The following is a 15470-nucleotide window of genomic DNA, read 5'->3' as shown; positions in this document are numbered from 1 at the left end:
GCGGCCCTGGGGGTGGGGCCCTGGTGGGGAGTGGGGACCTGGTGGGGGATGGGGCACCTGGGGGGGTGGGGACCCTGGTGGGAGATGCGGCCCTGGGGGTGGGGTCCTGGGCATGGGGACCCTGGTGAGGAGTGGGGACCTGGTGGGAGGTGCAGCCCTGGGGGTGGGGCCCTGGGGGCGCGGCCCTGGGGAGCTCCCACCTTGCAGCAGGCACAGTATTTCCAGCAGAGCAGCAGGAGCAGTGCCAGGAGCAGCAGGAGGAAGATGAGCAGAGGGATGAGCCACCAGAAGGAGCTGGGTGGGCAGTCTGCGGAGGAAGGGGAGGGAGAGGAGGAGGGAGGCGATGCCCATCCCCTCCCCGGGGCCTGCCAGGCTGCCCCCCCAGCCCGTCCGCCGGCTCACCCTTCTTCCTGTGCACCAGGACGGTGCTGTTGGGCCCGGGGGTGCCGTCGCCCTCCACGGTGTAGCTGTATGTGCAGTCATCGTCCTCATCCCGGAAGGAGCAGTGCTCCAGCACCTGGTCTCCTGCACCCACACATCGTCAGCAGGGCGCCCTGCGCCTGGGAGCTGTCCCCTGCTCTGGGGCCCACGGGTGCCTCCCTGGGGGAGGACACGAATACCCTGGCACAGGGCCAGGGTGAGAGGGAAAGCTTCCCTGTCCCTGCCCAGGAGCATCAAAGGCTGCACATCTGTACCCCTGTCTGCCCCATCCTGGGTGACATTCAGGAACTTGGCTTCTAGAACATTGATCTGACCCAGCGGAGAGAAGGCTGTGTGCCCTCATGGCCCCATTATATGCCCCTACTGTGTTCATACCCCTCCCCGGCTATCTACCCCCTGCCCGAACCAGGTGCCCCTCCCCAGACTCTTTGGTCCCTACTCAGCTGTGCCTCCTGCCTGGGTCCCTGGGTCCTGGCCAGACTGCGTGCCCGTGCCCGGGTCTGTGTGCCCTGTCTGGGTTCTGTGACCTCTCCCAGGTCTGGAACCCCTCTCTATGGCCTGCCATGACCTCAGCCGGGATTATAAGCTCTGCCCAGCTCTATAGTCCTGCTGCAGTGAGTGACACCCCTGCCCCATCAGATGCCCTCTGCCTAGGTTCTCCGCACCCCCGTCCTCAGCGTCGCCTCACACCTTTCTTCAGCTCGTCCACCATCTTGATCTTGAAGTTGCACCCCTCACACATACGCCCCTTCTTCTCCCCAGTGCCCCAGGCTTGGCACTGGACACAGGAGCGCAGGTCCTCACAGATGCCCAGGCGGATCTGGGTGGGGGAGAGGGAGAAACCAGGGCTGTGTTAGGTGGCTGTCTGCTCTGCCCAGTGCCTCGGATTCCCACGCCCCCAGCCCCATGACCTTGGCCTCACCGCTGAGTAGTTGATCTCACAGATGGTGTCCACGTAGAGCGACTGCTGGTTGCAATGGCAGCGGCCACAGCTGCAGTAGCCACGGCCGTTACAGATGCCCTGGGGCAAGAGGAGGCACCAGTGAGCTACCAGTAACCCCATCCCTGCCCGCGAGGGTGGGTGGTTCTGGCTGCGGTCCCTTCTGCCACCCTGCGTGCCTTCCTCGTGCCCAGGCCTACCCCGTTGCTGTCGATGCAGGTGGCGTTGCTGAGAGGGCAGTCACAGCTCAAGCCTGTCCAGCCAGGCTCACACACACACTGGCCCATGGAACAGCGTCCCCGGTCTGTGGAAAGGGAGAAGGAAGGGAGAGGAGAGCCACTTTCACTCCTGTAGTCCAGGCCGCCCACATCTGCCAGGAAGGGCCTGTGGTTGCTGAGCCTGAGCTAGGATTTCTCCAGCCGGGGACAGGGCCATCTCTTCCTCACTTTTTGGAAGCTCTATCCCTCCATCTCTCCCATTCCATTCTGCCTTCTGCCTTCCACTCTGCAGCCGGAGTCATTATCCTAAAACACAAATCCAATCATGTGGCCCCCTGGTGTAAGAGAACTCTAATGAGTTCTGGCCAATGCAATAAAGTCAGAGAAAGAATGTTGGAAAGTAAGAGATAAAACTGCCATTCTTTTAAGTATTAGGAACGTGTCACAAAATATCAAAAAGAATCTGCGGATAAATCATTAGATTTCGTGAGTGAGTTTATCAAAGTGGCTGGATTCAAGGCTAATATACAAATTGCTACAAAATGAAATCAAAACCTCCTATGATCTCCTTCTGCCAAAGGATAAAATCTAAGATCCTTAGACCAGAATAAAGGTTGTAATTAACTATGGCCTGCAGGCTGAATCCAACTCCCTCCCTGTTTTTGCTAAAGTTTAATTGGAATACGCCACATTCATTTGTTTACATATTGTCTATAGCTGCTTTCTTTTTTTTTTTTAATTTTTTTTTTATGTCTTTATTTTATTTTGAGAGACAGAGAGCGAGCAGGGGAGGGGCAGAGAAAGAGGGAGACACAGAATCCGAAGCAGGCTCCAGGCTCTGAGCTGGCTGTCAGCACAGAGCCCTATGCGGGGCTCGAACCCACAGACTGTGAGATCATGACCTGTGCCAAAGTTGGACACTTAACCGACTGAGCCACCCAGGAGCCCCTCTATGGCTGCTTTCTGCTACAGTGGCAGAGCTCAGTAGTTGTGAGGAGACCACAAGGCTCACAAAACTGAAACTATGTATTTTCTGGCCTTTTAAGCCCTGCATTCTGTTCCTGCCTCCTTCTCTAGCAGCCTGGGCCTCCCCTCCTCTCTTACAGCTTTGCCTGTGCCAAATGTCTGCCTTTCTCCAGATGCACCAGCTTCCTTCATCTCTCTGAACACACTTTGGGATGGACAGCTGAAGAGGAGAAATGGCAGACAAAAGCAAAAAGGGAGGAAAGGTAGAGAAGCAGGGGCTTGACCTCCAGTGACAAGTATACAGTTGAGGCTTAAAAGTATTTATTTGATGCCTAGGGGGCGCCTGGGTGGGCTCAGTCAGTTAAGCGTCTGACTCTGGATTTCAGCTCAGATTGTGATCTCATAGTTCATGAGTTCGAGCCCTGCATCAGGCTCTGTGCTGACAGTGAGGAGTCTGCTTAAGAATTTCTTTCTCTCTGTGTTCCTCCCTCTCTGTGTCTCAAAAAAAAAAAAAAAAAAAAAAAAANAAAAAAAAAATATATATATATATATATATATAGTATTTGTGGGGCACCTGGGTGGCTCAGTTGGTTAAGCTTCTGACTTTGGCTCAGGTCATAATCTCGCAGTTTGTGAGTTTAAGCCCCGCATCGGGCTCTGTGTTTACAGTGAGGAGTCTGCTTAAGAGCTTCTTTCTCTCTGTGTTCCTCCCTCTCTATCTCTGTCTCAAAAAAATATATATATACATACATATTTTATATATACATATATATATTTATACATATATAAAAATATATATACATATATACATATACATATATAAAGTATTTGTAGGGCGCCTGGGTGGCTCAGTTGGTTAAGCTTCTGACTTTGGCTCAGGTCATAATCTCGCGGTTTGTGAGTTTGAGCCCCGTGTTGGGCTCTGTGCTAACAGCTTCAGATTCTGTGTCTCCCTCTCTCTGTCCCTCCCATGCTCATGCTCTGTCTCTGTCTCTCAATAATAAATAAAAATGTTAATGGAAACTAATTTGACAATAAACTATTTGTAAAAAAAAAATGTTAAAAAATTTTTTTAAAGTATTTGATGCCTGGATTTTCACTCATTCTCCTCCATTCAACCACTCAACCCTATCTGTGGCCCCGGTCTGGGTTCTATGACCCCTGCTTGGAAGCCCTGGGCCCACTGCCTTGAGCCCTGGGGGGCCGTGGTGGACATGTACCTCCAGGCCCTGCCTGCTACAAACGTGCCATCTTCTGCGAGAGGAAAGATGCCGTGCGGAATACCGCCAACCACTGAGGATTCAGCTGGATGGGACTTGCCCTAATGAGATGGGAGAATGGAGGTGGGCGTGGCCGACAGAACCTCAGGGGAGCGGTCTTAAGCATGAGTCCTTAAGCATTAAGGACACACCGGCGGGGTGCTTGGGCATCAAGTGTGCAGAGGGGAGAGAGGTCCACGTTGGGAATAGACTTGGGGAGGCGCTCAGAGAGCCCAGAGCAGGGCTGGCTCTAAACTTGGGGATTCAGACTCCCGGCCTGGCCCGCCCACCCGGTGTGGATGGGAGAGCCAGTGAGGCAGGCCAGGGCCCAGGAACCCAGGTCACCCTTGCTGTCCCGACCCCCCTGGCACCGGCTGCCAGGGCTGCTGAGCTCACCGTTGCAGAGGAACCCAGAGACACGGGGACACTGGAAGTTGTCATACTCGCAAAACGGACCCTCATAGCGGCCTTCGCCGTAGCACACGCAGTGGCTGCACTGGCACTCGCCACGCCCAGAGCACGGCTTGTCCTCGCCCTCCCGCAGACAGGGCTTTATGTCACTCAGCGAGCCGGTGGGGCAGCTGCAGGTGCTGCCGCTCCTAAGGAAGGGGTCAGTCACGTCCCCACAGCCTAAGAGGAGGGCTGGGGCTTTTACCATCCCATTTTACAGATGAGGAAACTTGAGGCTCTAAGAGTCGCATGGACGATGCTGCCTGAGCTGAGACTCAAATGTCAGTCTCAGTCCCTCCCGGGGTCCCTCCCTCAAGTCACGATGGACACGTTCAGTGTCTTGAAGCTTTAAAAGCCCTCACCAGCCTTTATTTATGAGCTCATATCTGATTAGGGAAGAAGCACACATGGTTCAGGATACTAAAGGTACAAAGGGTCCCTCTCGTGTCTGTCCCCCAACCATCCAGTCCCCACATCCTGCCGGCCACCACTGTCCTGATTCTTTCACCTTTCCCCAAAGATATCCTTTGTATCTATGCATTCTGAAGTGCTTTGAACGGAATCCCTCTAACAAGCAGGTCTGCCCCTTTCCAAGCCTTTCTACGACCCGCCATCCCACCTTCAGCCGGGCATGCACAGTGTGCCCCACATCAGAGCCTTGCAGGGTCCAGGGCACCCCGGGTGCCAGCTTTGCGCCCACACACTCACCAGCCCTCATTGCACACACAGTGTCCACACATGAAGTCTCCGTGGTAGTTGCAGTGAGCTGAATGCACCTCTTTTTGCTGGAACGAGATGTGGCAAAGTATGACAGAGCCACTGGGGAAACGGGGCCACTCGCCGCTTCTGCTGCCTCTGCCCCTCAGGGCACCCCGGAGGGAAGATACGGCCAGGCCACCCGGGGTTCTGTTTGTTCCTCGGGGCCGTGGCAGCTGGCCAGCGCTTCCCTCCCGCCTGGCGGGACCGCAGCATACCAGCTCACAGGGGCACACGTCACAGATGATGCCCACGTCCATCTGGAGGCCATCCGAGAAGGAGGGCTTCAGGTGGATGTTGCCTGTCTGGTCCTCTTCTCCCAGCTGGCACACGTGGGTCCCATCCAGCTCCTCCAGAGCCCGCAGCTGCACCTGGTAGGTGCCCTGCAGAGATCCCACCGTCAGCCAGAGCAGGGAGCAGCGGTGCCAAAAGACGCTTAGCCCTCGAGTTTCAGGGATGTGCCTGCATCCTTGATACCCAGCTCCCTGCCTGTCCCTCTTCACGACTAAAAACCTCTTCTTCCAGGCACAGGCTGGACAAGAGCAGCACCGAAAATGACAAGAGGCGGGGCACCTGGGTGGCTCAGTCGGTTAAGCGTCCAACTTCGGCTCAGGTCATGATCTCACGGTTCGTGGGTTCAAGCCCCGCATCAGGCTCTGTGCTGACAGCCAGCTCAGAGCCTGGAGCCTGTTTCAGATTCTGTGTCTCCCTCTCTTTCTGACCCTCCCCTGTTCATGCTGTCTCTCTCTCTCTGTCTCTCTCAGAAATAAATAAAACATAAAAAAAGAAAAGAAAAGGGGCGCCTGGGTGGCTTAGTCGGTTGAGCGTCCGACTTTTGCTTGGGTCATGATCTCGCGGTTCGTGGGTTCGAGCCCCGCGTCGGGCTCTGTGCTGACTGCCAGCTCAGAGCCTGGAGCTTGTTTCAGAGTCTGTCACTCCCTCTCTCTCTGATCCTCCCCTGCTCACGCTGTCTCTCTCTCTCTCCTAGAAATAAATAAAACATTAAAAAAAAATAAAAAAAGAAAAGAAAAAAAAAAAAGAAAATGACAAGAGGCACGGATGGCCCGTTCACTCATCTGACCACTGCTCAGAGCTCAGTGCTGTTTAATCTCGACTCTGCAGATGGGGACGAGCTGAGGAAGGTACCAAAGTCATCCGAGTGTCTGGCCTATGGGACTTCGAACCTAGGCCTGTCTGATGCTGAAAGCCACGCTCTTTTTATATTATTAAAAAACTTTTTTTTTTAAATTCAGTAATCTTTATGCCCAACATGGGGCTCAAACTCATGACCCCACATGCTCCACCAATCGAGCCAGCCAGGCACTCCTGTAAGTTACACCCTTGATCTCTGCTCAGGCAGACACTCCTCCCTACCCCCCACTGCGGGGCGCTGTGCCCATCCTCCCCTGCCCCGGAGCCCCACAGAGGCGTACCACTTCCCCCCGCACAGAGGCGTACCACTTCCCCCCGCCGGATGCGAAAAGACCCAGTATTCGTCTTTTGGAACATCTCAGAGGTGACCTCGGTCCGCAGGCCCCGGGGCGTTTCCAGGGCCCGGATGTCCAGGTCGGAACGAATGCGCTAAAGAAGAGGGACGCAGTCAGTGGTCTGGACGGCCTGGCTGAGCTCCACCCGCCGCACATGGAGGACTGAGGTGGGAGAGGTGCTCTGGGCGGCAGAGCCCGCAGGAACCCGGGGCTAAGGTGGGCTCTTCAGGGTCCTCGGGGAACAGCAGGGACCCTTCCTCACTGGCCTATTCTGTTTGCTGTTACTTGGAACATCCTTTGCCCACTGCCTCCTCTCCAGCCCTGCCCCAGAGCCCGCCCTGCCCCTCACTTCAAAGGCTTCCTGCAGCAGGTCCACGATGTTGGAGGAGTCCTCCTGCAGCACCCCCAGCGAGGACACCGGGAAGTACGTCCGCAGCTTCTGTGGGAGAGAATGGCAGCCCGGGGCTAGGCCTCAGCAAGTATCGGCTCATTGCATCTGGACAACAGCTCTGAGGTTATCCTCACTTTGTGGATGGGGAAACTACGGCCTGGTGTGTTCTAGAGCCTGCCCTCCTCACCCCTACCTGCTTGGGAGCTGGGTTGGGGGGTGGGCACAGGACCTCCCATTTCCATCAGGGTGGGTGTGGCCCCTTGGGATGCGCACAAGTTTGGGGAAGGAAGGAATTGGGGGCGGGAATGTTGGAGAAGTCCTGTGGACCCCCTTCCCGCCCCCCTTCTTGCCCAGCAAGGCCTTGGCCCCGCACCTCGTAATAGCTGTAGGAGTAGTTGGTGACGGCGAAGATGGGGATGATGTTGTGTTTGCCAAGCAGGCGCACCAGGGTGGGCACTGACGGGTAGTCTTGCATCCTGTACTGGGTATAGGTGCCCGAGGCATCCAGGTGGCATGCCTCGTCGTTGCGGCTCATGATGCCAGCCAGCACGTTGGCACCGTCAGCCTCATAGTGGAAAGCAGACTCAGTGGAGAACACCAGCAGGTGGGTGCTGTCGGGGCGCCAGCCGATGTCCCTCTGGGGAAGACAAGCGGGGGAGGCCCATTGAGCAGGCTGCCTACTGCGGACAATGCATTGCAGCATCATGGATGACTGAGACGGTGGGTCCCGCCATGAGCGCAGCGGAGCCACGGGGTTCGCAGCAGGCCATCATCACGTGACAGCACGTGAGTGGCAGCGGCGGGCAGCAGAAAACAGCAAGGAAGATGTAGGTGGTGTCTGTGCACGCAGCAGCCACCATGCAAGATCTGCACGAGGGTCATCCGGGCGGCTCCCCAAACTTCGTGCCCACCAAGCAAGAAAATTTTAACCACATAGGAAAATGTGCACATGCAATATTACATGAAAAGGGCAGCTAAAGTAGATAAGAGCTGTGCATGGCAGTTTGTTAGAAAAATACATGGGATGATTTGGAAAGCTGTATTATAAGCAGAAATGCTCCGGATAGCGTGAAGTGGGGGGAAAAAAGGAAACTTCAGAATTGTAAGCATACTGATTCCAGCTGTATAAAATCAGGAAAGGGAAACAAAATATGCTGGTGAGATATCACATTGCCGGCGGGCTGGCTGACAGTGGCAAAATGTTAGGCAATTTCTGTTCTTTGTTCTCCAAATTGTTTATAAGATGGTTATATTATTTTCAAAATGAAAAAAATTGATGGGCACGTAAGAACTGCTCTCTTCAGCTGCCCGGTGCAGTCAGAGGCTGTGGCTCTTGGAAGACTGGGCTTAGCACGGAGATGGTTGGTAGGCTGGCTGCAGGCCATGGAAGGTTCCAGAACCTCAGACCTCATGTCTGCTTCTCTGGCCAGTGCAAAAGCAGGCTGTGACTGCTCAGGCTGGGTCACCTTGGATCCTGGCACATCTCAACCTGGCTTGTCATGGAGGGCCACCCAGAGACTCTGGGCTTGTCTTCGAGCCTGGGGGTGTCCGCCTGGTACCAGAGCAGGCCAGTGGGCAGCTCGCGCCCTTGTGGAAGAACAGCCCTGGTCTGGACGGGCAGGACTCTCCCTGGCACTCACCGTGCACACGGCTGCCTGCAGGATGGCATCAAAACCTCCTTCAGGAGCGTCCAGGTTGCCTGAGATCCGCTCTTTTAGCAGTTTATTCCGGAACTCAGCCAAGTTTTCTGTCAGACTGATGACGTTCTTGAAGGAGAAGGGAGGATCGCTGTTGGGCCACGGCTCCTTCAGCCTGGGCAGAGGTGGAGGGAGAGAGAGACAGACTCAGGGGAGAAGGCTCCATCTACCCCTGTGCCCACCCTCTCTGGAAGTGCCCCTTTGGCCTGCTTCAACCAGAACACTGGTAAGCACCCTGGCGGAGAGGAGGCTGGCCCCGTGTCCAGGACCTCTGCCCATTCGGTCACTCACTTCTCGGGCCTCATGTCCGTCTGAGGGACGCTGACTTTGTCCACAAACTTGCCAAATCCAATAGTGTAGTCATTGGTGAGCTTCCTCAGGACCTCAGCTGGATGTCAACAGGAAAAAGAGGGGGCAGCTGAGTCCCGGCACCCCCGCATCAGGGCAGGGGGTGGGGGGCTGGCTTGGGAAGGAGGGAGAGGGAGAACAGCCCCCTGTCAATACCTTGCACATGAACATCAGTTCATGTTCACAGTAGGATGGGGGAGATGGGACTCAGGGGCCCAGACCCATGCATGGAGCGAGCCAGAAGGGGCGGTGGTGTAACTGGACCAGCTGGCGGCGGAGCTGGGGTGGAACTTCAACCTCATGGCCATGGGGGTACTCCTTGTAAGGGCCACAGGGCTCTGCTGCCCACCCAGCCTGGGCTTTCTCTGAAGTCCCAAGCGGCTAGTGGGGTCTAGCGGTGACCCCCGCCCCGAGAATGGGCAAGGAGGAAGTTCCTGGAGGGGGGCTCAGATGTCCTCGGCTTCCTTGTGGGCTGGGGGCAGCTCTCCTGAGCCCTGGCCTCCCAAGCAGGTGCCCAGCCAGCTGGGGGAGGCCCCCCTCTCCGTCCCCTGCCCCACAGTCCTCCACATTGGCCCAGCCATACCCAGTTTCTCCCCCATCTGCTTGAGGTTGTCCAGATCGTCGGACATGGAATTAGAGAAGTCCATGAGGATGTACAGGTCCACAGGGCTCTCCTTGGGCTCGAACACGAGCAGCTGAAAGTGCTGCTCCTCGCCTGGCCGAAGCCGGACCCGGAGCCTCTGGGGCGACACCTGGCTGCGCTGCAGGGTGGTGTCGATCTGGGTCTCCTGTGTCCAGGGGAGGGGGACGCTGGCTGGAGGGTCACTCTGGAGACCCGACGCGGAGCCTCTCAGCCCAACCAGCGGACACAGCGGACCCCTGCAAACAGCCGCCTCGAGCATGGAGGAACCACTTCCCTTGACACCCCTCTCCCACTCCAGGCACCTCTGTGATCTCGAAGCTGCTTTCCATGACCACCACGCTGTCCTGCCGGCAGCCGGCAGCCAGCAGCTCCGCCTGGGTGTTGCAGCGCCGCTCCTTGAACAACTGGTCAAAGGAGATGGGGTCAGCGGGGGCAAGGCCCATCCCCTGGCTGTCCCAACCCTAGATTTATCCTGACCCTTGCCTGTTCCACACCCGCTCCCCAGTCTGAGGCCGGGCTGAGGGTGTGGCCAGTGCGGACTCTCGCCAGAGCCCAGGGGTGGGGCACGGCGGGGCAGGGCGTGCACTTTGGGGAACCAGGCTGGGCCGGTGCTGAGCTCAGGAGGGCAGGCAGGCGAAGGCAGCTCACCTCATCGGTGCAGTAGGCGCAGTGCCTGTCCACGCGGATGCACTCGGTGCAGCTCTTCACCTGGGCCTTCTTGCAGCGGTTCGCTGGAGGGCAGGGAGGAGCAGACCCACTGAGATGAACCTCAGCGGTGACCAAGCCCTTTCCCACAAGCATCCTCTTTGAAGAGAGGTGGGGGCGCTCTCCCATCTTACAGAGGGGGAAATGGAGGGAAATGGAGGCCAGCGAGTGGTGGCCGGTCTGCCCAGGTCACACAGCCAGGGCAGAGCCAGGTCTCACACCCGAGCTTGCCAGTCAAGTCCGGAGGGAAGGATGGTGCGGGCTAAGATGAGGTGCTTGCCCATTTGCTGGTGGGGACGCCCTTGGCTGTCCCTCCCCTGCTCCTCCAGGGTAAAGGGGACTGTGTCCATCTTGTTTGTCACTGTGTCCCCTGTAACTAGCCCACGACTGGCACACCAGCAAATTGTTAGTAAACGAATGAAGGAAAACTGCAGAGTCTTCCCAAAGGTTGTGGGGATTCCCTTTGGTTCTGTGGAGTTAAAAATCACAGTGAGGCCCTACTGTGTGCACCCAGAGCACACAGTGAGTGGTCTCCTGGGCTCCGGGTAAAGGTGCGCTGTCAGGGTTTAACAGGGGCTCTGATGGGGTAGGGGTCCGCCCTGCAGCCTCTGCCCAGATTCCCAGCATGGTCTGTTTCAGGCTATCAACACAGCCTCCTGTGACAGGCCAGATTTCATCGGTGGGGCCGGACTCCTGACTGCAGACACTCAGAGCAGTGCCGAGTCACCGGCCCCCTCTCCTCCCAGTTCCTATAAAGAACACCCTGCAAGTGCCTCAGTTCTCTGCATGGGCATCTTCTCTCTCTTCTAGAGCAAATCTGCCTCTCGCAGTGAGTCTACCTGGCTCAGCCTCACTGCTCCCAGCCCTCGAAATGGGCCGTAGTTGTTTGTTGAGTGGCTAAGTGAGAGGGGGAGGAGACAACCTGTGAGAGCCCTCCGTGCCTTCAAAGGGGTGCCCGCGCCCAGAAGGCTGCTGTAGAGGCGTCTCAGACTCACCCAGTTCCCCGGGGAAGCTGACACTCAGTAGGGCTGCCAGCAGCAGCCTGGTCCATGGACTGGGACGCAGCCCCGCCATCTTCTTCCTCCTGCGTAATGGCAATAACTGACATGTGACGCTTCCACCGCCCAGATCCCCGCCATCAGCTCACGGGGCCCCCCAGCCTCACTGCATAGGCATGGAAACCGAGGCTCTGAGAGCCACTCAGCCTGCAGTGGTGGGTCTGCGGTCCCTAACTCTTCTCCTCCACTGTCCCCTTCCTTGCCACCCCTGGACTGACTAGATGGCCTGCAGGCCTGTGCCCTGCCTGGGGAGGGCCCATCATCTGGTCATTGAGGACTCGAGGCTCTGAGCTTGCCCTTGTGACAGAGCTCTTAACCTCATAGAGGGCAGGACAGGGTTTCCTCTGCCTGGGCCTTTCAGATCCCAGCGGGCGTGTGTCTGGTCTCACCCAACAGGGGCGCCACCCCATGAGGGCCTGGCTCTACCTCCCTGCCTCCTCTCTGTCTTGGCCTACTTGCTCTTTGATGAAGGCAGTGTGGCCTGGAGGAGAGGGGTCCCTCCCGGTATCTGGGGCCCACGGAGGGGAGGAGAGGCCTTGCTGCACTGAGCTAGGCTCTGTAATGACTGCTGGGCCCATCAGGGGTGGGAGTCCCCTGCCCTAGCCCCTACCTCTGTCTGCTCCAGAGTTGGGTTTTTGGGGTCCCTGAGAAGATCACCCCTTCAGAAGTTAGCCCGGAGTAGATTACAAGCCTCTCTGCCCGCCCCTCCCCCCCCCCCACACACAGTGCGCTGGCCTCCCCAGGAAGACCGCCTGCTCCTGGCTCATTATTACACTGTCTCAGCTCACCAGTGACCTTCGGGGCAGGCACTGGCATCCCTGAAGTTTTTTATTTATTTATTTATTTTAAATTCTTTATTCACATTTTTTTTTAATGTCTTATTTATTTCTGAGAGAGAGACAGCGGGAGCAGGGGAGGGTCAGAGAGAGAGGGAGACACAGAATCCGAAACAGGCTCCAGGCTCTGAGCTAGCTGTCAGCACAGAGCCTGATGTGAGGCTTGAACACACGAACCACGAGATCATGACCTGAGCCGAAGTCGGCCACCCAACCAACTGAGCCACCCAGGCGCCCCTATTTTAAATGTTTTAATGTTTATTTATTTTTGAGAGACGGAGAGAGCACAAGGAGGGGAGGGTCAGAGAGAGAGGGAGACCCAGAATCTAAAGCAGACTCCGAGCTGTCAGTACAGAGCCTGACGTGGGGCTCGAACCCATGAACCATGAGATCATGACCTGAGCCGAAGTCAGACGCTTAACCGACTGAACCATGCAGGCACCCCTGAGGACTTGTAAAAGATGGGTGGCCTACTGCCTCGGGAAGAGAAGGAGCTGGACAGAGCTGAGGACAGACCGTAGGGCCCTTGCTTCCTTCTCCAGGGCCAGTGCCCCCATGCCCACTGGCCCTTTCTCCTGGGACCTTTCCTCAGCCCTTGGCCTATGGGGCTGGGGCAGCCCCAGGGTGTGGGGAGCTAAGGCCTCCCCACCAAGTTTCCCCACCAAGGGGAGGCCTGTGGAAGGGGGCAGGAAGGTATTGCCTCCCTCCCTCTAAGGCATGCGGCTCCCAGGAGGCCACTAGCAGCCCCAGTACATACATCCACAGGCAGAGCGAGCTGGGGAAGAGGCGCCATCTCAGAGGGGCCTGGGGTAGGGGAGCCCTGAGCCAGCCAAGGGGCGGCTCCCTGGGGAAATGACTTTCCTGCAGCCTTGGGGCATAGGTACCACACCCACATGCTACAGAACACAGGCTGCAGGCTGGGACCTCCTGGGACACCATTACACACGCAGGTACAGGCACAAGTGGGCTGAGCCCAGCTCTTACTCATCCTCCTGTGCCCACAGGCTGGGCACACAGCGGGCATGTGTCCAGAACTCCACAGACATGACTGCTATTCAATCTGTGCAGGAACCCAGTGGGGGATGATTGCATTACCCCGTTTCCCAGATGAGGAGGTGGAGATGAGGCACAAGCCGGCGAGGCTTACTCCCTCCATAGCCAGTAGTGGGGCAGCCCGGACGGGACCAGGGCGGCCCAGACCCCATTTAGCCTCCACATTACCCTCAGAGGCATAAGATGGCATTAAGGGGTTAGTCATGCCCTCAAGAACGTTTCGTCTGACTCAACCTGTGTTTAAAAGGTTTTAAAAGTAACTGTCGATTGGGGCTTCTGGGTATCTCCGTCCGTTGAGCGTCCGACTTCAGCTCAGGCCACGACCTCACGGTTTGTGAGCTAGAGCCCCGCGATGGGCTCTGTGCTGACGGCTCAGAGCCTGGAGCCGGCTGGGGATTCTGTCTCCCTCCCTTTCTCTGCCCCTCCCCCACTCATGCTCTGTCTCAAAAATAAACATTAAAAATTAAAAAAAAAAATCTGTCGATGTTAAACACAATGAGATCTCACATAAAGGTTGGGATTGTGGGCTTATCGGAAGTTGTGACCACAAGCTGGGCCAGGCACGCAGGACGTGCACTGTGGGAGCCATCCATCCTGGATGCTCTCTCCGCACTTCCTCCCATCCCACGGGACCCCTGCTGAGCACATCTGCACCTGCCCACCGCAGCCTCCACCCCTCCTGCTTCCCCATCCCCTGGCTTCTTGGCTGCTCTGTCACCCGCGGAAATCAGGGCCAAGGAGAGAGCTGCTCTCGTCTAGCTCTCTCTCTTCTTTGAGCCCCCAGGACGGAGACCCTCAGCCTTCACTTCCAGCTCTGTCAGATCCTTGGGCTCGGAGTGCGTGGCGAGGCCACGATGGGGTGGGGTAGAGCCCGAGCTGGGCTATCAGAAGTCAGGGGAAGGCCCTGCAGCGCAGCCAGAGGGCTGCCGGGAGCTTGAGTGGGTGAGGAAGGGGGCGAGCACAGGAGGAAGTGGGAGTGGTGGGCACAGCCCCCAGAGCTGCCGAATGAGGTCAGGAGAGCCTCCTGGAGAGCGGGCGTCCTGAGGCGACTTTGGGCGGACTGCAGGCATGTGCTTGGCCGAGAGGACAGTCAGGGACTCTCCAGACCCCGCAAGGACTATGGTGCCACGCGTAGCAGGTCCGGTCTGCCCATCGGAACAGGGAGATCTCTGCCTCTGGGCGGCTGCTCCCCCCACCTCTCTTGCAAACCCCAGAGAGGCCCAGCCCAGTAGGGCTGCCAGCCACTGCCTCGCCTCTGCCCACTTCTCTCACGGGACCCCCAGGCCTCTCTCCCCGCTCCCCCCTCTGGCTCCACTGCCCCTCTGCCCCCAGCTGCCCCCTGGGCACACCCTGGCAGGCCAGGCACCAGCCAGGGCAGGATGGGGCCAAGGCCTGCCAGCCTTTACGAAGAGAAGAGATGAGGAAACAAAAGCCACCCAGCCCTCCCGACAGGGTCCCCTGAGTTGCTGGCCAGGGCGGGGTGGGCGCTCACTTTCTCCTCCTCTTCTCCAAAGTCGCAGAACGGATGCCCAGCTCAGGCAGCCGGGGGCACCGGAGGGTTGCGGGAGGGGTGCAGCCCGGCGACCCCCGACTCCCCCACCCCCATCCCGCCCGGCGCCCAGGCCCTCCGCGGTCAGAGGCCAGACCTACCTCGGCGCGGACTCGCGCCCTCCTGGCGCGGGGCTCCGCCGGGCCGCTGGGGCTGCAGCGCGCGGGCGAGCCGGGACTGCCCGGGACTGCCCGGAGGGCGGGTGGCAGGGAGGGCGGGCGGCGGGCGGCGGCCGCGGGGAGGGGACCGCTTTATGGGGCGGGCGGCAGGTGGGAAGGAGGCGCTGGTGAGTCAGGCAGGCTGCATTCCTGCGCACGGCGCACACCTGTCGGGGCAGGAGCCGGGGCGCCGCCGTCGCCGGGCCCGCCCCCCGGAAAAGGCTGCGGTTCCCGCGGCGCCCGGCCCCCTCGCCCCGACCGACGGCGGCCGGGGCAGGGGAGGAGCCTCCCCTCTCTCTCCAGTCCAGCTCTGGGCGCGGCGCCTCCCCACCCCTCCAGCCTCCAGACTCTCTCTCGGGTGCCCCGCTGCCTCGGGCCGGGGTGGCTCCTTAGACCCCCTGCCCGGCCGCCGCCGCCGCCGCGCTGCCGCCTCCGGGAGCCAGGCGGTGAGCCGCCCCACTGCCCCGACGGCAACCGACTGTGCTCATGGCTTCTGCCCTGTGCCAGCGCGAGGC

The 15470-nt window shown here is 58.4% G+C and overlaps 1 protein-coding gene across 2 annotated transcripts in view; it reads right to left on the bottom strand.

Annotated features, from left to right (window-relative positions):
• ITGB4 (integrin subunit beta 4) overlaps positions 1-15056 on the bottom strand; it is a 31740-nt gene extending 16684 nt beyond the window's left edge. The window contains exons 1-18 of one of the 2 annotated variants that reach the window (XM_039226389.1): positions 14899-15056; positions 11297-11385; positions 10245-10327; positions 9899-10000; positions 9537-9741; positions 8897-8993; positions 8549-8720; positions 7282-7545; positions 6867-6956; positions 6489-6611; positions 5249-5413; positions 4983-5059; positions 4221-4423; positions 1582-1685; positions 1364-1462; positions 1132-1261; positions 403-525; positions 201-307 (exon numbers count right to left, since the gene is read on the bottom strand). In XM_039226389.1, the coding sequence (XP_039082320.1) occupies positions 201-307; positions 403-525; positions 1132-1261; positions 1364-1462; positions 1582-1685; positions 4221-4423; positions 4983-5059; positions 5249-5413; positions 6489-6611; positions 6867-6956; positions 7282-7545; positions 8549-8720; positions 8897-8993; positions 9537-9741; positions 9899-10000; positions 10245-10327; positions 11297-11375 (2223 nt within the window). In that variant the 5' untranslated portion in view covers positions 11376-11385; positions 14899-15056. The remainder of the gene's footprint in view (positions 1-200; positions 308-402; positions 526-1131; positions 1262-1363; positions 1463-1581; positions 1686-4220; positions 4424-4982; positions 5060-5248; positions 5414-6488; positions 6612-6866; positions 6957-7281; positions 7546-8548; positions 8721-8896; positions 8994-9536; positions 9742-9898; positions 10001-10244; positions 10328-11296; positions 11386-14898) is intronic. The other variant, XM_039226390.1, reaches the window with a different exon arrangement.
• Positions 15057-15470: the final 414 nt, after the last annotated feature.

This window comes from Hyaena hyaena, unplaced genomic scaffold, assembly GCF_003009895.1.
Source record: "Hyaena hyaena isolate Hyena2069 unplaced genomic scaffold, ASM300989v1 scaffold_21, whole genome shotgun sequence".
NCBI lineage: Eukaryota > Metazoa > Chordata > Mammalia > Carnivora > Hyaenidae > Hyaena > Hyaena hyaena.
The sequence above is the reverse complement of the archived record's forward strand: the minus strand, read 5'-3'. Positions and strand labels throughout refer to the sequence as shown.